The 20,763-nt window shown below is 42.8% G+C and overlaps 1 protein-coding gene across 2 annotated transcripts in view; it reads right to left on the bottom strand.

Moving 5' to 3' along the window:
- hpgd (15-hydroxyprostaglandin dehydrogenase) overlaps positions 1 to 18,219 on the bottom strand; it is a 28,096-nt gene extending 9,877 nt beyond the window's left edge. Inside the window, exons 1-4 of one of the 2 annotated variants that reach the window (XM_034120947.1) lie at positions 17,926 to 18,219; positions 17,086 to 17,209; positions 5,450 to 5,556; positions 3,496 to 3,592 (exon numbers count right to left, since the gene is read on the bottom strand). In XM_034120947.1, the coding sequence (XP_033976838.1) occupies positions 3,496 to 3,592; positions 5,450 to 5,556; positions 17,086 to 17,209; positions 17,926 to 18,018 (421 nt within the window). In that variant the 5' untranslated portion in view covers positions 18,019 to 18,219. The remainder of the gene's footprint in view (positions 1 to 3,495; positions 3,593 to 5,449; positions 5,557 to 17,085; positions 17,210 to 17,925) is intronic. The other variant, XM_034120948.1, reaches the window with a different exon arrangement.
- Positions 18,220 to 20,763: the final 2,544 nt, after the last annotated feature.

The raw sequence follows: 20,763 nt of genomic DNA, 5'->3' as shown, positions 1-20,763 counted from the left end.
CAGAGATGGGGTCGTTACTAAAAAAAAGTAATATATTACACTACTTCGTTACTCTCTACATAAAGTAACTCGTTACTTTACTCGTTACTTTACTCGTTACTTTACTCGCAGGGCCGGCCCGCCCCTCCCTACAGGCAGATCACGCAGACTGCTAAAGTTTCAAATGTTCTCTTTAGTTCAGTTTCCATTGTCGCATAAGACTGATCCAGATAGCTCTGACCATGGCTGTCCTCTGTCTCCTGCTATCTGTATTTTGCGCAGTATATCTCTGAACGATGCGATGGTGATTCCACTGTGCAAATGGGCAACATTACCTCTACTATGAAGGATGCTACAAGCCTGTCCATCTCTGCTTTGGTTACCGGTCATTTTTGCTGCTTCGGAGTCGGCGGCGGCGCACTCACAACATCCTCACTCTGGGTTCGGGGGTCCTTAGCTATTAGCTTCACCTTAGCATGTGTTCTTTGCAGGTGTTTGTTGAGGTTTGACGTGGTGTTTGCAGCAGTGTATAACAGCTTCTGGCCTGGACACAGTTTGCACCTCACCGTCACATTCCTGTCTATTCTTCGGACGAACTCAAAATAATGGGCATACCTCCACCCCTCGAAAGTTATCGCTGACTCAGCCATGTTTATGCAGCACTGCACGTGGAGATGTGGACGCGCAAGTCGCGCAGATTACGTACATATAAACCTGCGGCGGAAACCCCTCTTGTCTGTCAGTGTGATTATGACTGATTTTATAAAAGTAACGAAGTAACGCATGTCGGGGCAATGTTAGTAACTGTAGTGTGATTACTGAATTATAAAAGTAACGCGTTACACTACTCCGTTACCGACAAAAGTAATATTATTACAGTAACGCGTTACTGCTCAGGGGGAGGTGTGTGAAGGGGGGTAGGTGAAACTAAGACCCCATTTACACGGGAACGCAAACGCAAACGAACCGAATTCGATATCAAAAAAGTTTTCCGTTCACACAAGACCGCTCGAAAGTGCTGGAGACGCTGTAGTACATATGCCGGGCCTGTAAGTGGCGCTGTACTTCCGCCACAAAATACACCAAAAGCAACAAAGAAGACCCCCCGAGCATGGTTGCCATGGTTGCCCTTCTGTTTATGCTCCGCGGTGGATTTAGCAACATGTAGTTCATTGTTGCTGATGGTTGTGGTAGAGGAGCTGTAGATTGTGCTGTAGATTGTGCACTAACATCTGTAGCATGGTCAGTAGCAGTAGCTACTGACCATGCTACAGCAGTGAGCAGCAGAGGTGGGCATATGGCTTCATCGTTATCAGGAAATGATCGTATAGTTCCGTTACGGCCTCGTGTGGACGAACGGGCTATACGAAAGAGAAAAGTAGCAGATACAACCCATTTCGTTCTCGTGTAAACAGGCTAGGGATGCAGATGACTTAGACACCAACTTCATAAAAACACATATTGACGGTCTAATAAAACCAATTACTATGCTAGTAAATCAATCTATCAGCACGAGGGAAGTTCCATCATCCTGGAAAGTGGCCACGGTGACACCGATCTTTAAATCTGGGGATAAGGCAATGATGTCCAACTACAGACCAATCAGCATCCTCCCCTGTGTCTCTAAGGTAGCTGAGAAATGGGTGTCAAAACTAATCACCAAACATTTAGATAAAGGTTTCGCTCCACTCCACCCAATGCAGTTTGGTTTTCGTGCTCACCACTCCACTGAGACAGCTAACTGTGTCTTTGTGGAAAAGGTTAAATGTATGTTGGACACGAGCCCATATGTAGGTGCTGTCTTCCTTGATCTTAGGAAGGCTTTTGACACTGTTGACCACCAAGTGCTCCTTACAAAGCTGACTCATTTCAATTTTTCGGCAGATTCAATACAGTGGGTTAGGTCTTACTTATCAAACTGAAAACAGTGTGTTTTGGTCAACGGTACCAAATCCCCCTACCTTGTGAACCCTGTTGGGGTTCCACAAGGTTCCATTCTTGGACCATTACTGTTTTCTCTGTACATTAATGACTTGCCTAATGTATGTCCTGAGTTCAATGTGCAAATGTATGCCGATGATGCGGTCATCTTTGTACACGGGAAAAATACTGAAATAATCACATCATGTCTCTCAAATGCTTTGGACGTGGGTTCAACACTGGCTGAACAACATTAGCTTACAGTTAAATGTAAAAAAAACAGTGTGCATGATGTTCAGTAAACGACCAGTCAAAATCGAAGTATCCAATGTGTTTTTAAACGGAGCAGAAATAGAACTAGTCTCCCACTTCAAGTATCTAGGAGTCATACTGGACTCGAACTTGACTTTTAAGAAACATATCAAGAAAGTATCCAACACTATTAAATTCAACTTGCAAAATGTTAAACAAATTAAACCTTTCTTAACTATCAATGCTGCAAAGTCATACCTCCACTGTATGATTCTATCCCATATTGAATACTGTTTGACAAACTGGTCGTTTGCTTGTGCCACAAACCTGAAACCGATAGAACAGCTGTACAAGAGAGCTATCAAGGTGTTTGACAGAAAGCCTTATTCATACCACCACTGTACCATCCTTGATAAACACCATTTCTTGAGTTTTGACCATTTTAAGTATTTTAAAAGTATGTGTTTTATTTATAAATGTTTACATGGACTGCCCCCCCCCCTCCCTTAGGGGAATTCATCCACAGAAAACACACTGGACGCTGCACTAGGTCAGAAACCAGAGGAGACTGTGAAGTCCACCATAGACGGACCACCTTTGGACAAAATGTCCTCTCCATTAAAGTCAGCTCATTCTGGATAGCCTCCCAACTGAGTTACGGGATTGTCCCTCTCTCAATAGTTTTAAAGGTCAACTCAAAGAATGGTTAAGAAACAAACAGACGTGTAATCACCGCTAACTGCACTTTAATACAGGGGTATCTCCTCTTGCACTTTATGTATCTCTTTTATCTCCTCCTGCACTTTATGTATCTCTTTTATCTCCTCCTGCACTTCATATGTCGTAGCTGCTACATTGTACTGCCTTGTGGCGTGTATGCTGCTCATGCTCTTTCTGCATGTCATGTATTTCTGTTTGCCATGTATATAAATCTTATGTTCATAAATGTTGTATGTGACGGACGGGACTACGGATGGAAACTAGCTCAAAGCTAAAATCCGGCTCATTTACATTTAAAAACATTATTTTGTTTAAAATGTTCATTAATGTGCACTGTCCCGGTTCAAATAAACGATTAAATGAAATGAAATGACCTAACACACCTCTGCTCAGCTCTGCTGCTGGCATTGATTCAGATAAAAAACTGGCCGTTGTGAAAGTGACAATGTTAGGCTAAGCATAGACTTTACAAATAAGAAAAGGACATAGTCCACGTAGACACATTGGTTTGAGGACCACAGTTTTGAAGCCTTGAATTGGGTATTTTAGCCTTTATCATCATGTTTTCTCTTCAGATCTGAAGTAACAGTGGTGTGTGCGAGTGTGTGTGTGTTTGTGTGTTACCTGCCATAGAGGATACATTAATGATGATGCCTCCTTCCTTGCCGTACTCTTTACTCATGTGTTCCAGTGCCAAGTAGGTCCCTTTAATCACAGAGGTCTGTAGAGACAAGAGGAGAACATTCTAAAGGCAAGTGTCGACCAATGCAGGAAACAAGATTGAAACATGTGACCCTACTGATCAGTAAAGCTATTTCTGCTTGTGTTTTCAGAGGACATCTGTTCGCTCCGCTCTCTGTAAGCTTTATGTTGTGGAAACCCAATTGTGGATATACAGCTAATGCATATGTTTGCATGTTTTTTCAACTGTGATTAATTACAAATGTTGGCATAACTATTTCAGGCCACTCAAGTGTCCTGTTTAGAGGGGGGGGGGGGCTGACTTGGAGATCCCACTGTAGCTATCATTTTCGGATTTCTCATGAACTGGATAAGGAGCGCCTGGGTTTCTGAAATTCAGATGTCCTGTTTACATGCTCTAACACATGCACGGGATACTTCAAAAACCCGATCAGGATACTGTCCATAAAAAACACTCTTATCTGAGGACTCGATAAGGTAATTATATTACCAGGTGAGCAAGCACACGTGAGACAGATGAGATATAAGGTAGAGTCTTCCACCGCTCAGAGTCTCTGTTAAGGTACAATGTCTTCCTCTCACAGTACAGCACATTAGATACTTGATTTTTTGACTTTTTGTCATCTTTTAATAAACTTCTTGCTCTGTATAATATTTGTCACATTTTACGTCTGTGTTCCTGCTAGCTGTAGTGTTTCTAGGAACACATTCTCCATCCTGAAGGAATCTTCAAATAAGGAGGACCTCCTGAAGGAAGCGACACTGTAATGGAGCAGTGTGTCTGATATTCTGATGGTCCTAGAGAGCTCTCCACACCCTAAGGTGTCCATGTTCCCCCAGCAGGACCCTCTGCTGCTCACCTTTAGTCATGGAGTACTGTATATATTTTACAAAAGCTTTCCTTTAATTATATTTTAGTATCATTGGTTACGCCTTGCAGTATCCAGACTATATTCTACTGCAGCTTCTTGACAGAAAGTTTAGGGTTTTCCAGATATGTTCTCATCATTGGAACATTGTATATGGTGTTTGGTTTGTATCAGAGTCCCGCCTGCATTAACTGTTTAACTGACGTCTGGCCTCCCGTCCAGAGGTTCCACATGTTAGGAACATCGGGTTGCTGTCTGTGATGCTGTGGGAGGCGTGTGGTGCAGTGGGTTGAGTGTTGGTGGGTTGAGTGTTGGTGTTTGGATCAGGTTCAAACCCCACTGCAGTCAGCATGTCGTTGTGTCCCTGAGACACTTCACCCCAAAGTGCTCCTGTGGGGATTGCCCACAGTATTGAGTATGTAAGTCGCTTTGGATAAAAGCGTCTAACAAGTGACATGTCATGTAATGTAATGCTGCAGCCTGACTTACCTGCAGTCTGTCAAACTACACACATCTTTCCATCCTCTGCTGGGGGGGATCCTTAAGGGTTTATTTATTCTTGTAATATCTTCTTGCCCCATGTTTACTGACTGTTTCTCAGTTTTTATATAAAGTAACTTGACTTTAAATACGTTATCTGCTCTCTTTGACAGGGTTAAACACTTGCAGTTGTATTCATCACATTGTGAGAATCATCACAACAGCATTTTATGATCATAACAACAAGGTCAATTCTTTTCTTTATCAGAGGTAGTGAAGACCTTGGTCATGCATTTATTCTATTTATACAATAAATGATGCATGACTGAAATATATTAAAACCTACATTTTTTCATTTAAGGTGTTCAGTCATTTGAGTAATTCATTGTGTTTTCATATTTGGCAGGTGGGCAGGCCCCCCGAGGGGGTCGTGGTCCTGAGGGTCACAGAGAGCCTGACACACACACAGTAAGAAATGGAGGGCCAAACACAGAGGGTGTTAAAGTACATTCTTCTCTTCCTCTTACCAGGTTCACTTGTATGGTCTTCTCCCAGTTCTTCTCATTGTTGATGCCGGCATTGTTGATAACGATGTCCAGACGGCCAAACTGCTCCACGGTGTTCTGGAAGGCCTCTGCCACACAAACAACAAACATCAGCTCCACCCTGACCTCCCTGCGGATCAGGAGTGTGTGCTATGACTCTGTTCAGGTTCAGGTGTCCCCTCAGTGTGTCCTCTGGTCCTCTGATACTCCAAACACACCACACTGACCTCTTGAGGTTCAGCTTTATGAAGAAGAGGTGAGTGTTTGAAGCGTCACAGGATCACACATGATCCCAGAAGCCTGTACACACATGTTCTGTAAAATATTAATAACACCCATAACATGATCGCTCTGTCCGTTTGTCTCTCATGTTAGAGGACTAGATAAACCAAAGCACAAGATCCATGTGGAGTTGATCTTGTTCTAATGTTTGAAAGACACAGGGAGGGGGCCCTTCACTGCAGAGGTTCGACCCCCTGTTCTGTTTCCTCATACATGATGCCAAACGGAATAAAGACATGTTGGTTCAATATCCACACAAATACGACACAGACAGTGTGAATGAGGGGATAAACATTTGTGTGTGTGTGTGTGTGTGTGTGTGTGTGTGTAGTTTAGTCGTGCATCTGAGACGTGGCTAGATAAACAGAAAGCTGAGGTGGTTAAACCTGCGTGTGTCATCACCTGCTGCATTCCACACACCCCACAATTCACACACACACACACACACACACACACACACGATGTGTCCACATCAACAGCAGTACAATCACAGTGAGGAACACTAAACAGCATTCCTCAGCCGTTAGCCTGCAGGGATTTGCTTTTTCACTAACAGACAATGCAACCTTGTTCCTCACTCTCTCACTCACACACTTTCATTCTCCTCTTTTTCTCTTTCTTACCCCCACACACACACACACACACACACACACACACACACACACACACACACACACACACACACACACACACCGTAACGCAGGCATGTTCACAACAGTAAACATAAAGATCATGTGACTACAGCCTGTTGGAGGAACACACCTGAGTGTATGAGGGGCCGTGTAGGCCAACATTCAAACTCACCTCGCACACACACTACTGAAAACATCTGGCCTTGCACACACACTACTGAAATACTCTCACATTCACTACTGAACACCTCACACACACACACTACTGAAAACATCTGGCCTTGCACACACACTACTGAAAATTAACCTCACACACACACAACTGAAAATTAACCTCTCACACACTATTGAAATCCTCTCACATTCACTACTGAACACCTCACACACACACTACTGAACACATCTGGCCTTGCACACACACTACTGAAATACTTACACTTTCACTACTGAACACCTCACACACACACACACGCAACTGAAAATTAACCTCACACACACACCACTGAAAAACATTTGACTGAAAGATTCTTAGTAGGGAATGTGCATGTGTTTCACCTATGTGTGTGAGAGGGGGATTCTTGCTGTAACGGAAGTCATTGTAATGAAACGGAAGTCATTGTAATGAAACGGAACTAACAAAGAGCAATGCTCCAGTGATACAGTAGGTGGCGATAATGCTCGTCTGGTTGCAAGTCGCCATTAAAGAAGATGAAGGAGAAGAACGAAACGGAAGGTTCAATTCAGCATGGATTTATAGAGAAACAGCACCGCAGCCGTAGGCTGGACCCCGGGCCGAGCGTCTACAAACTGAGACGGTCTGGTCTATGGAGGTGTTGATTGATTGATTGATTGAAAAGTTTATTAACAGCTTGTATATTGGGTACATTACAGTACAGCTCAAAACATACAATTGTTAAGGGGATGCAGACCAGAGAAAGACTTTCGTCTTGTTTACATCAGGGTCCCCCATTTCCAATTCATCATATCATTTAAGACATATAAGACATATTTGACATACAGATGGCTTATTTACAATTTACATACAGGTGGTTTTTTACATACAGATGGCTTATTTACAATTTTCATTTTAGATTTCGTTCTAATACATCCTAACCGGACATTTAAGACATACCAAGTCTACAGATATACAGTTAGTAACAGAGTCTAAAATGCGAGTATATACATAGATGGGGGGGGGGAAGCTGTCCATTGTACGACAGGTTGAGATTTGTACCATTACCGGGGCCAGTTTTGCAATGCTTTCCCCCGAAGGTGCTCTTTAAGAGAGGTTTTGAAGGTAAGTATAGTTTTACTTTCCTTTACAGTTGTGGGAAGAGCGTTCCACCTTGATGTGGCATAATTGCGAAACGTGTATTCCCCTTTTTTTGTGCCAAATCTGGGTTTTACATGATTTGTGGAGCTCCCTCTGGTGTTATGATCATGGTATTCCTTGACCTTTGGGAAGAATTTTGACATGTACATGGGTACCATAGAGGTGTAGTGGATCTTGTAGACCAGGCCCATTGCAAGTAGCTGTACTCTGTCGTCTACTCTAAGCCATCCTAGGTTGTCAAAGTGGGCAGAGGTGAGGTGGGTTCTAGATGAAAGGTCAAGCAGTAGTCTGACCAGTTTATTTTGCGATGTTTGAAGTTTTATTTTTAGCGCCTTGGAGGTGCTATGGTACCATGACGTGCAAGCATAGTCATAGTACCCTTGAATGAGTGCTCCTGCCAGAGTTTTCAGGGTGTTTTTGTTTACCAGAGAGGAGATCCGGTATAGGAATCTAGTTCTTTGATTGACTTTTTTATTACATTGGATGCCATTTTGTCACAGGAGAGGTTTGCCTCAAGAATAGATCCTAGGTATGTAATTTCCTTCTTACTTGTGACAATAATGTCACCCACTGCAACTGAGAAGTCGTCGGATTTGCTGAGATTATGTTTCGAACCGAAGAGAATGGACTCTGTTTTACCCAGGTGTAATGATAATTTATTATCGGCGAGCCAGGTGCAGATTCTGCCGAGCTCGGAGCTGAGGGTTTTTTCAACCTGCAATCTGCTCCTGTCAGAGACCAGCAGGGCTGAGTCGTCCGCGAACAGGAACAAGTTGCAGTCACATGCTGATGACATGTCATTTGCATAAATTAGGAACAGTAACGGACCTAATATGCTTCCTTGTGGAACACCACAGCTCACTGGGAGGGGGGGGGACAGAGTACCGTTTACCTCCACCATCTGTTCTCTCCCCTCCAGGTAGGATTGCATCCAGCTCACCGATAGTTTATCAAAACCAATTGCTTTTAGATTGTCAATCAGAATGGGGTGATTGACAGTGTCGAAAGCCTTTTGTAGGTCCAGCATCACCATGCCGCAGTATTTACCCTCGTCCACCTCTTGTTTGATGTGGTCGTTCAAATAAAGAAGGCATGTGTCAGTGGAGTGGGATGTTCTAAAGCCAGATTGAAATTCATAGATTAGTTTCTTTTCTGCGAGGTACTTTTCGACCTGTTCATATACTATTTTTTTCCATGACTTTCGAGATGGAGGTAAGTATAGAAACAGGGCGGTAGTTGCCTGGGTCCAATTTGCTGCCCTTTTTGTGCAGGGGGGTTACTCTTGCAATTTTGAAGTCTTTGGGTACTTTTCCCTGTTTTATGGAGAGGTTAATTATGTGAGCTATGACTGGTGAGATGGCGGTTGCTGTGTCTCTGAGGAATTTGGAGGGGATATTGTCGTGGCCAGTGGCCTTGTTAGGTTTGAGGGCGCTCAGTTTAATGAGTACCTCTGCTGTTGTTACCCTTGCTAGACTGAAATCATCTTTGCGTACCCCTAGGTTTTTGTAGTAGGTCATGATGTGATCTACTCCAAAAAGCCCTGAGTGGGAGGGTAATTTATTTACAAGAGTTGTGGCTATGTTTGTGAAAAAAATGTTCAAGTACTTGGCCACATCCAGTTTGTCTGTGATGAGCCTGTTATCTGTCTTTATGTTTACGTTTGAAAATCTCGTTTTGAGTTTTTTACTGCAGCCAAGCTGGTTATTGAGTAATTTCCAAAGTTCACAGGGTTTATTTTTGTTTTCCTCAGTTTTGTCATTGATGAAATTCTTTTTGGCAGTTTTGATCATGGAGCTTACGTCATTTCTTAGTCTGTTTCTTTCAATTTTTAGTTCAGTCACGTGGGCCTGGAGTTCACTGCTCGTGCTTTTGGAAAGCATTGACTGACTTTTATGAAACTCAGAGCATTTTTTGTCTCTGGTTTTCATGGCGGTCAGTATGCCGGAGTGCATCCACGGCTCAGCGCGATTTTTTACCCTGGTTGTTCTTAGGGGGGCCAAATCATTGAGTATTGCAGAGAATTTGTTTTTGAAACCAAGCCATGTTTCTTCAACTTGTGTACCACTGAGCTCATCTGACCAGTCCAGGCTCTCCAGTTCTAGGTTAAAGGCCTCGCTAGAGTAGTTTTTGAGGTCTCTAGATATGACTGTTTTGTGACAGCCGGCCTTTTGTTTTAGCTTTTTGCGGGTACAGAATATCATATAATGATCACTTAAACCGCATGCTATAACCCCTTTACTGGAGATCCTGGACCTGTCAGAGGTCAGAATGAGATCAATGGTAGTTTGTGTTGTTTCACATACCCGGGTGGGTTGGGTGATTAGCTGGCTGAAGCCGTGCAGATCACAAATCCTACTGAAGGACTTGAAGACGGACGTGTCTTTACGTTGCATATCCGTGTTCCAGTCTCCAATAATAATTGTCTCTACATCCCCCACATCAGCCAAACACCCATCTAATGTATCATAAAAGTCACTCTGTTCCGGTGGTCTATAGATTGTCCCGACTATTACAGATTTAGCATTGTGAAAAAGAATTTCAACCCACACAGATTCAATATTTTCATGATGCAGGTCAGTACGGTTTTTGAAATTGGTGTCTTTATGTATGTACATGCAGACACCACCTCCATTCACGTTCCTGTCCCTTCTCACTACAAGATAATCTTCAATTTCAATCTCTGAATCTGTAATGGAATTGTCCAATTTGGTCTCAGAAAAGCATAATATGCTTGCCTTACCGTTCATGAACAGTTGCCTGAGTTCAGCCAGTTTGTGTCTCAGGCTGTTAGTGTTCAGATGAAAAATATGTAGTCCATTTTTGTTGTTTAAATGCATAATGTCGTCAGCTTGAAGATATTTGTCTTTGTCCGTTACAGCAAACGGCTTGCGGCCTGCCGTGGTGCTTGGAGCGGTGGGGTGGTGGGGGGAGGGAGGCTCCGTTGTAGCTTTAGCCGTCGATATGCTAGCAGGGTGGCTAACAACATGGTGGATATTTGTTCCCTCGGATCTCGGTTCTCTTCCTCTCGTCACTGCCTCATGCGTGTCTGTCTGCCGAGGCGTCCCCGGGGGAATGTCGAAGTCTCCGTTGATTCCTCGGTCTCCGCTGTCTCCATGGTCTCTGTTGTCGTCGCGTAGTTGTTGCTGTAGCGGAAGAGATGCTAGTTGTGATGCTAGTTGTGATGCTAGCTCCTCGAGCCTGCAGGAATGGCTTCTTGTCTGCACCGGGCCCGGATTCAGATGGATGTCTCCCGCTAACAATAAGACCAAGACGATCATACTTCTTCGGTCTAGTTTGCCTGACGGGGGTAAGTACTTTCGCGTCGGGTTTGCAGTTAATAATGCATGAATGCTTGCACTTCCAAAAGCGAGGTGTTTCCTTTCCCAGCCGTTGAGAAGGTAAAAGTCATTGTGGTTCATTTTATCCCTGCTTTCACTACTCTCCTTCTCTAAGTGATGTTGCCTCATTGATGAGTTGAGGTAGGAGTCCATAATCCATATTGTCAGGAGGATGAAATATGTAAAAAATCGTGAGGAATAACCTCCAAAGCGGGAGCTCTCGAAAATGCGACCACTCATAAACTCTTGTTTACATCACCTGGCGCAGCTCGTGAGGTGGCCTAGCAACCCGCTAGCAACATGCACAGCTGCAATAAGCTAATAAGCTAACTAAGCCAAAATTGAGCCAGACCCTTTCCTGTTTTTGTTTTACCATTTATTGAAGTGATTGATATTTCAGGCTGAGAGGACAATGGCCTGTTAAATATGGTTGATTAAGCTGTGTACTTCTAGCCAACAGTTGTGTTCGCATTAGTTAGTTAACAGTAAGTAAATATAAGACTGACCTATGTACTCCAGCTAGCCGGCTAACCTACATCTGTTGCTCCCGGTCTGCACGTTTTACGTTGCTTAAGGTAAGTGAACATGAAACTAGTCAGCAAAACATTCAATACTAATCTAAGGTATTGAGTTTTGGGATATTACTTGCATACAAATCTATAAATGCCTTCAGGTTTCTAAAATGTACAATATGGGGTAAATTCAACAGTGGACCCAGCAAAGATTCACATTTTTGTATGATTTTAGTTATTGATTTGTTGCTGTTACTTAATTATACTTTTAATAAATTCAAGTCAAGCTTAGTTACATGTTATGGTAGCTAGTGAGTGCTCTTACCTGTGTGCCTCCTCCGCAACCAGACTGTATTCAAACTCTTAAGTACCAGTTCTATCTACTTTATTTTAAACAATTAAAAAGAAAAAATCAACTACAGCTATTGATATACCAATCTTTATTTTTGGGGCCTGTTCTTCTTTTAAATGAAACTTTCAGACGTGAGATATTGAAATACAGTAATAGTTTTGTCTATTTAAAAAAGAATGAGCCATTCCTTACAGTTAACTTCATATTTCTTATTGTCTAAAGCATTTATTACACACATGTTCCCCTCTCATATTCACAGTGTGGATCAACTGAGACAGCGTGGTGTCCAGAGAGCTGCAGAGACTTTGGGAGAAACCTCAGCGTGACGGATGTCCTGTCTGTGGGTTTGGCTGGAGAGGACTGAGGTAGAGCGGTCTTTCTCTGGGAGGAGGACCAGGCCTGATGGAGGAGGAGCAGGCCTGATGGAGGAGGACCAGGCCTGATGGAGGAGGACCAGGCCTGATGGAGGAGGACCAGGCCTGATGGAGGAGGACCAGGCCTGATGAAGAAACCACCAAACTGCATCTGTGAGCCTATACTGGGCACAGCTGTCACAAACAAATGATGGTCCTGTTTGACTACACACTATTCAGTGTGCAGATCTTTCTGTTCACAATAAAAGTGTAGTTTCTTAGTGAATGTCTTGTATTGGTCTTTAATCTCATATCAGCTTTTCATTTTCTTCTGGTCCCTCGGAGAAAACGGTGAGGCAGTTGTGTCCTTCAGGTATGTCCTTTCCTAACAGAAATGACAAGAAACATCAAACATATGACATTATTGTAGAGCAAGTGTGTTATTTATGAAAGGGGTTTGTTTATTAAGCGGCTGTAGAAATAATATATATATGTATTTGAATGTGTTTTTTAAATTCATCACTTTGTACTACAAAGATAATCAGATTATGAATTAACAGTCTGCAGTTAATCAACATTAAAATATATGTTATTATTAAATAATATTCAACTGTTATCAGAACTTAGTGTAAATGTAGTGTCATGCTGTTCGGTTGTCTCACTGCAAGAACCACTTTTACCACGTCTTTTACAGACAATATGTAGAGACAAATGGTAGTAATTCTCACAATGTAAAATAAGAATTGCCTTAAATTACACACATTGAAATGTGAAAGCTGATTATAGTTGTTACTTTATCTATTTAAACCAGAACGTTTCTCGATTCTTTGTACAGTATGAAAGGAGTCTTTGTACCTTTGAGTCCATGCTGAAGTTCAATGATGTTAGGAATAGGTCTGTCTCTCGTGATCAGCATCCTCTGGTCTGTCTGCATCACCTGGAAACTTTAAACAAACAGATATATATATGTAAAGTAACAATGTGTTGGTCACAGACTTTTTTTTACATGCAAAATGTCATGTGATAATCGTTTGGTTATCCTTAAAAAAAGTGCTGGATATCACAGCCCTTACTGTATCGTATCAGTTGGATTGTGTATTATTGTCTAGTTGGGGTCCTTTTTATTTTACTGTTATTTTGGAATCGTTTTTCATGAGACAGTCAATTTAAATATATGTCCTATGCCATATTCACATTCATTTGTAACACACACGTAAGGGTAAAAGACACACATCTTTAACAAATGTAATGCAATGAATAAGCTTAATTGTCACGGAAGCACACATAACGTCATATCTAATATTTAAACAAATCATGTCCTTGTCCCTAAAGCATTGACTGAGCTATTTTTCGTCCTTAAATGCAGGCATTAAGTTACATGTTCACGTTCTGCTGGCACAATAAGTCGGTTTCTCCAGTGTAATGATAATAAAATGCTTAGTAAGTATTGGTAATAATGTTAATAAAAACAACAACGTTTGGGTTCGTTCGTTTAATATGATGAACGTTAACCAGTAAGCTTCAATAATCAACTCCAGCTCAACAAACCATATTGCAATATCTACGTTAACGTTATTTCTGGAACCAACTGGAAATGTGAGATTCATATTTTTAAGATACACAGATCTTATAGTGAGGTTAATCTCATACAGTACTCTGCTCTTCAACACTAATGTGACGCTCGCTGTCTGCATCGTCGAGCATAGCTATTTTAAATTAACAATAACAATTCATACAGTTACCTAACTAGCAAACTAACTAATGTACAAGCATGACCTTATTTTACCAACCTCACCGAGAAGCCTTTTGTTCTACAGTAAAATCCTTCTTAATGTTTTACACTTCTTTATTATGTTTTAACTTGTATGCTACGGATAGCATCGTTAGCACATATGTAGCTTCGTCTCGCTCGTTAGCTGAATAAAAAGACAAGTAAGAAATAAAGTGCTTGAATTTCACTTACCGAATAAACTGCATTCATGGACGGTCTGTTTGAACCGCAGAGCCATAAGATAAGTGCGATATTTCAATGAAGACACCAGGCATCAACACAACAAACACGTCCGAGTAGCAGCCTGGAGCTAATGAAGCTAACAGGGCTAACGGGGCTAGCAAAGAGACCACTAGCAGTTTGGTACATCCGTTTCATTACAATGACTTCCGTTTCATTACAATGACTTCCGTTACAGCAATAATCCCCCTCACACACACATAGGTGAAACACATGCACATTCCCTACTGAGAACCTTTCAGTAAAATGTTTTTCAGGAGTGTGTGTGTGTGAGGTTTTCAGTAGTGTGTGTGTGAGGTTAATTTTCAGTAGTGTGTGTGTGAGGTTCATTTTCAGTTGTGTGTGTGTGAGGTTAATTTTCAGTTGTGTGTGTGTGAGGTTAATTTTCAGTAGTGTGTGTGTGAGGTTAATTTTCAGTAGTGTGTGTGTGAGGTGTTCAGTAGTGAATGTGAGAGGATTTCAGTAGTGTGTGTGTAAGGCCCAATGTTTTCAGTAGTGTGTGTGCAAGGTGAGTTTGAATTTTGGCCTACATATGAGTGAGATCACCTGCTGACTGCAGCTGTCCCCTCCACAGGACACGTGTCCTAAAGCTGTCCAACCGTCTGCAGGCTGCAGGCTCACTTATAAGAAGTGGCTATTAGTAATGAATGTGTAATGGCGCGTTTCCACTACAGCGCGGAGCACGGTTTAAGAGGGCTGTGACGTCAGCGGCCCGTTTTTGGTTGCGTTTCCACTTGGCCTAGTACCGGCCGGCGGGTCCTAATTCACAGTTTTTCTGGCCTCATAAAATCGTGGTTCTAGGGCCAGAGACAACGAGGCTGAGTCGGGCTGAGTATGCTAAACTAGAGAGAGAATCGCTTACAAGGGGGCTTCCCCGGGCGCCGTACATAATGGCAGCCCACTGCTCCTACCACTAGGATGGGTCAAATGCAGAGAAACCGTTTCGTTACATAGCACCTGTACTACGTAATGACAATAAGTTGAATCTTCTTCTTCTTCAATCTTCAACTACAACAAGATGGACATATTTGACCGTGATTTAATTGTAATACACGTTTCAAAATGATGCCGAAGTAACAACATACTGATACCGGTTAGTAAAAACCATGAATTAATGCTTTGTCAAGTCTGCAGACAGACGGCAGGCGAAAAACCTTTTAAAATGCGTGTTTTCTAAATGGAGATTGGCTAAGCTAACGCAGTATATGCTCCGACCGTCCACACTCACAACAACGGCCCATACAGACATAAATAAACCAGCGATTGTATTCGCCATGACACAGACAGTCTGTGGTTTGTACTTGTTTAACTTTTGTCTAGTTTCTGAACATATATGAGGAGCTGTGAGCTCTGAGTGCTAACAGCTAACGGCTGTGTTGTTTTTCTGGGGTTCTCATTGAAGATGACGTCACGGCTCCGCCTACACTGCGTTACTATAGATACTACCCCAGTTCCTAAACTGTAATGGAAATGCGCCATAAAGTGAGCCAGTCCTAACGAGGCCTAGCCATACCGAGCGAGGCCGTGTAGTGGAAACGCGCCATTAGAGAAGGGGTGCCTAAACCACGGCCCGAGGGCCAACTGCGGCCCATTGACCATTTAGAAATGGCCCTCTAAAAGAATGATGGAACATTGCCCACACCTGAAACTTGTGCTTGTCTTATGTTGTACTTCGTAAATATATATTTAAACATATATGACACAGTATTCATGTGTTGATAAGCGTAGTTTTTTTTTATATATTCAGTCAATCTTAGTTGATAAAAATAGCCCAATAACTTACATAACAAGCTTGAAATCTACCCTTCATATTTCACATTATTATAAGCAATCTGAGGCTTCTTTTTAAGGGATGAGCTGCAACAATTTGTGTAACAAAATAAGTGAAACCCTTTGGAAAGCTGTGATGAAGGCTGTTTCTTTTTCTTTTCATAAAGCATATTCAAGTATCAAGAATAATGTACCTTCATTTGATTGATTTTGCTAAATGATAACTTAATTTATGAGGCAGTATACCTCACCTCTAGAGAGGGGCCCAGCCCTTCGTATGTTTTCCTGTGTGTTATACCCCTTTCACACCAAGGCTTTTCCCGTTCTAGCTCCGTGCTAGAGCTTTTCTGGTTCAGAACCGGTTCTTCGGTTCAGCTCCCGCTCTGTTCACACCGCTCAGAGCCCGACTGGTGCTGCGTCATCGTTTGCGTCATAAAGCCAAACCGCGAAGAAACCCCTCACATCGACAACAACAACAATGGCAGATTGTATTGAAGCGCTACTCGTTTCGGTTTTGCTCTGTCGAAACGAAATGGAACAAATGGGACGACTTTACTACCAACTTTACAGTCGTGAAATGCTACATTCAAGACTTCTTTACAATCATCATCATCAACGACGATTCGGTAGGAGAAAGAAGGTAAATATACGTCCTATTCGATGGCGTTAGAGCTAGCTGTTGTTAGCCTCTGCATGCGCCAAGCTCAAAATACCCAGCTTTGCAGCATTAATTACTATGGTATAACATTAAAACTGATGCCCCTTCCCCTGCCTCCGACGTAAGCGTGACGTATGCGGTGCTTGCTTTCTAGACCGACAACTTTTTGGTGCTTGAAACGAACCGGATTCCGGAGCTTAGAGGCGGCTCCGCTGCGGTGTGAACAGGAAAAACCGGTGCTTTTCAAGCTCCAGCTCCGAACCGGCCCTAGAACCACGTTGGTGTGAAAGGGGTATTAGAATGTTTATCTCTGCAGGTTGGGTGAGTGAGGGGCATTGTTGTCAGTGGTCATGTCTCTTCTGTGTGGACAGTGTTACCTCTCAGTGCATCTCCATTGGACACATCACAGGGAATGAAGTGGCAGTGTCCCTCTCCGAACTCGGCGTCCAGCAGTGCCTTGCTCTCCTCTCCACACGTCTTGTTCAGGTCCACCACAGCCACCTGCAGGACCACTGTTAGTCACATGGAGTTTCTTTGAATTCACAGACGCGGACTAACAGCAGAGGTTGAGGAAGTAAGACTCAATATTTAAATCCATCTTTGCAGAAGCTTGATGAAGGATACCACACAGTGGACGGCTCACTTCTGCAAACTCTGCTGAGTGAGGTCTGTGGTTAGACACGTGTGAGCCTAGAGGACATGAAGACATGTTCACCAGCCGGCAGGGTGTGAAGAACGTTCTCAGAAACAGATCAACTTCTTTCAAAAGCCTTTTTGCAATGCAGAGTGTTACTTTCACTTCCAGCCACAATGCCACTTGCTCATCTCCAACACAATTTAATGCAGTGTATAATGTATATATAACCTAATATACTATTATTTTAGACTCATCATCTCAGGCAAGTTAACACTGGCTCTGTTTCAACATGCTGACCTTTGAAAGCAGGACTACAGTTTATTCAAAATGAAACATTACTAGAAAAAGTTAAGTAAAGCATGAAAGACAAAATGTTTCCAAAAGGTTACAAAGAGGTGAACATCTCATTAAAGCAGACCTAAAGCTGTCTGAGTGTGACTGTCAGAGCTGCAAATGCACAGAGCATATGGCATAGCTAACTTAAGCTAAAACGAAAAACATGTTATTTGAGAAGTTCAGTTCCTTTCTAAGGTGACAGAGTAGCTGTGTGTTAGTCAGGGAAGTGGCGACACACACTGACCTTGGCTGAGCTCTGCAGCAGGGACTGAACCACGGCTCTCCCGATGCCCTGAGCTCCCCCGGTCACCAGAGCCACCTTCCCTCTCAGAGGCATGATCCAGCAGACCCTCACTTTTCGTCTTTCTCCCTCTGTCTCTCACTCGCCTCCCCCTCTGTTCTCTCTCTGCTATATGTTCTTCTCTGTTTTTGCTTCTCTTCTTCTGTCCTTCTCAGTGTGTGCATGCAGAGGCTTTCTCACCCTTGTGTGTGTTTTCTCTCCCTTGAGCTGGGCTGTTACCCCTCCCTCCCTCCTCCCCACCCCCCCTCTCAGCTTATCAGTCTATACAAACAGTGCTCTGTGTGTGAGGGAGAGCGAGAGAGGCTATGTAAACTCTGTGGGATAATAATGACAGCTTCCTGTAGCTTGTTGTACCTGTCCTCCTGCAGCTTGTTGTACCTGTCCTCCTGCAGCTTGTTGTACCTGTCCTCCTGCAGCTTGTTGTACCTGTCCTCCTGCAGCTTGTTGTACCTGTCCTCCTGTAGCTCCTCCTGCTTGATAAAGCCCCCCCCCCTCCTGCCTCTCCTGTTTCACCTGAGCTCCACACGCCACTGTTAGTACAAGAATATGTTTGTTGACATAATAAAGAGAACCTGGAAAACAGCTGTAAACCTCACATTCTCCTCTTCCCCCCCTCCATGTTGTCTTTGTGTGAGGTATTTGTGTAATTGCTGTTACACAATATGCAACACTGTTCAGTCATACATTACACAAGGTTCAGGTCTCTGCATGTTCACTCTGATGCTGTGCTGGAACTCATGGGAACCAAACGGTGCTGAAAAGACAGAAGTGTAATGGCAGCGCTTTGGAGCAAAGACTTCCAGCCAAGATGTCTTCTTTGTGGATTTCTAAAAAACACCAAGCTTTTGTTTATACAAAAACAACACTATTTATCATTTGCAAAAATCAGATTCAGGAACATCCTAACACATCCCTCCTCCTTCCTTCACACCCTTCCTTCCCTCCTCCTTCTTATCTTACATCCTTCCTGCTTTTTGTGCAGGATTCTGGAGGTGCACCCCCTTCAGCTCTCTGGGAGCTCAGGACCTGCAGTGCCCCCCCCCCCCCAGCACAGGCTCCTCCTGTACATCCTGCTGGGGGGGGGGGGGGGGGGGGGGGGGGGGTTCCACCTGCCTTCCGTCCGTCATCAACTGGTCCCGACGACCATATGAAGGTATGAGGGCTTCAACTAGTCGTTGGAAACCAGACTACCGACCTCTGCTTCGAAATCACAAGGCAACAATTTACAAAAATAAAGTGATGTTTTATACATTTATAGCAATACAGGTCAAATTCAGACACATACTGTAATACATGGATCACCAAGCCTCTTCTTTTCATCTTTTCTTGCAGCATTTCTGGATTGTTAACTCACACTAGTCTCATACTAATCCTAACCTCCTCTTTTTAATGCGTTAGAAAATAGAAATTGATGTGAGAGCAAATTCAAAAGTGAGTCTTTGTTAGCTTGAGTGTAAACGTATTCATATTCGATAAAGAGCAGGTGAGCACAAACATTACCGTACACACTGATCATCTGCATATACCATAAGTACAAAGCTAGTTAGCCAGACATGCTAACTAACTGCAGCTGATTTGATCTCTATCGACAGGCATTGGGACAGATTTTGTTATGGAAAGGTTCTAGGTTCCGTCGTAGTCCGTGTGGTATTGACCTATGTCGTTGGAGCGGACTTTGGTTGAATGCAGGTCTGTGTAGAGAGCAAAGGGGCGGGACAGATAACAGCATTCAGGATTTCTGCATCCACTATTCATTTATACCTCAATAACACTGAGGTATCTAACAGTTTCTTACTGGTTGACTTGGCCAATCACAGTTCAGTTAATGTGGATGCCAATCACATTGCAGGGATGGCCCCCAAGGTGTGAGAAGGTCATTTCTGCAGCTGCTGCTAGACCAACCTTTTAACAATTAGGCATTGTGTCAAGCCATTGTGCAAGTACAAATATTCCATTGAAATTGATCATTTAAAGGAAAAAGCATAACATATAGTTTGAGAAATGTCCTGCTGGACCCGCTGTCCCACTCCGCCACGAGACAACTTATATATGCAAAGTATAAACAGTGAGGTATGCAGACAGAAAGGACACATACAGTTCACTTTAAGAAGTGGCTACCAAGTTTATTTTAATCAAAATACAATAGAATTAATTTAGAACTATGTCAAATATGCAAATCTTATTTTACAAAAAGTAGCATGTGTGCTCTTAACTCTGTACTCTTGGTTGCCTGTTTTCCACAATTAAACCCAGAAGCATAACAGCATAACAAGCATACAGTATATCATTACTTATTGGTTGTGTTGTGTTTAAAAACGTTTAATTCTGACAGAAACTTCCAACAACGAAAGACATTTTGTTAAAAATCAGTTTGATGAAATCCACCTCTGACTTGAAACGAGAAAGTCCTGACAGCCTGAGCACATCATTACACTAAATACTCTCCACACACTTTCACCACAATACAAGCAGAAACACAACTCATGTTCAATTCAAAAGCCATGTCACAGACTGTGAAATGTTTGACCGTCTCCTGCTTCTCCACACAGTGAGCCCTGTGAGGGAAACTCTGATGGAGATGTGTGGCTCCAGGCAAGCTGCAGCTTCAGCACAACACTTCACTGCCTTTATGAAAACAAGTGTTCCGCTTTTCTGGTTCATCTCTCACCAACATCAGCAAAAACACTAAATCAGACTCACTGTGAGTCCACAACGTTTATGACTGATATAATATTAGTTCAAATTCTAAATGTCTCTCTTTGTAGAACTCAGCTATAATAG

The sequence above is a fragment of the Trematomus bernacchii genome, unplaced genomic scaffold (assembly GCF_902827165.1).
Source record: "Trematomus bernacchii unplaced genomic scaffold, fTreBer1.1, whole genome shotgun sequence".
Classification (NCBI taxonomy): domain Eukaryota; kingdom Metazoa; phylum Chordata; class Actinopteri; order Perciformes; family Nototheniidae; genus Trematomus; species Trematomus bernacchii.
Note: the sequence above shows the minus strand (reverse complement) of the source record. Positions and strands in the feature narration are given on the sequence as shown.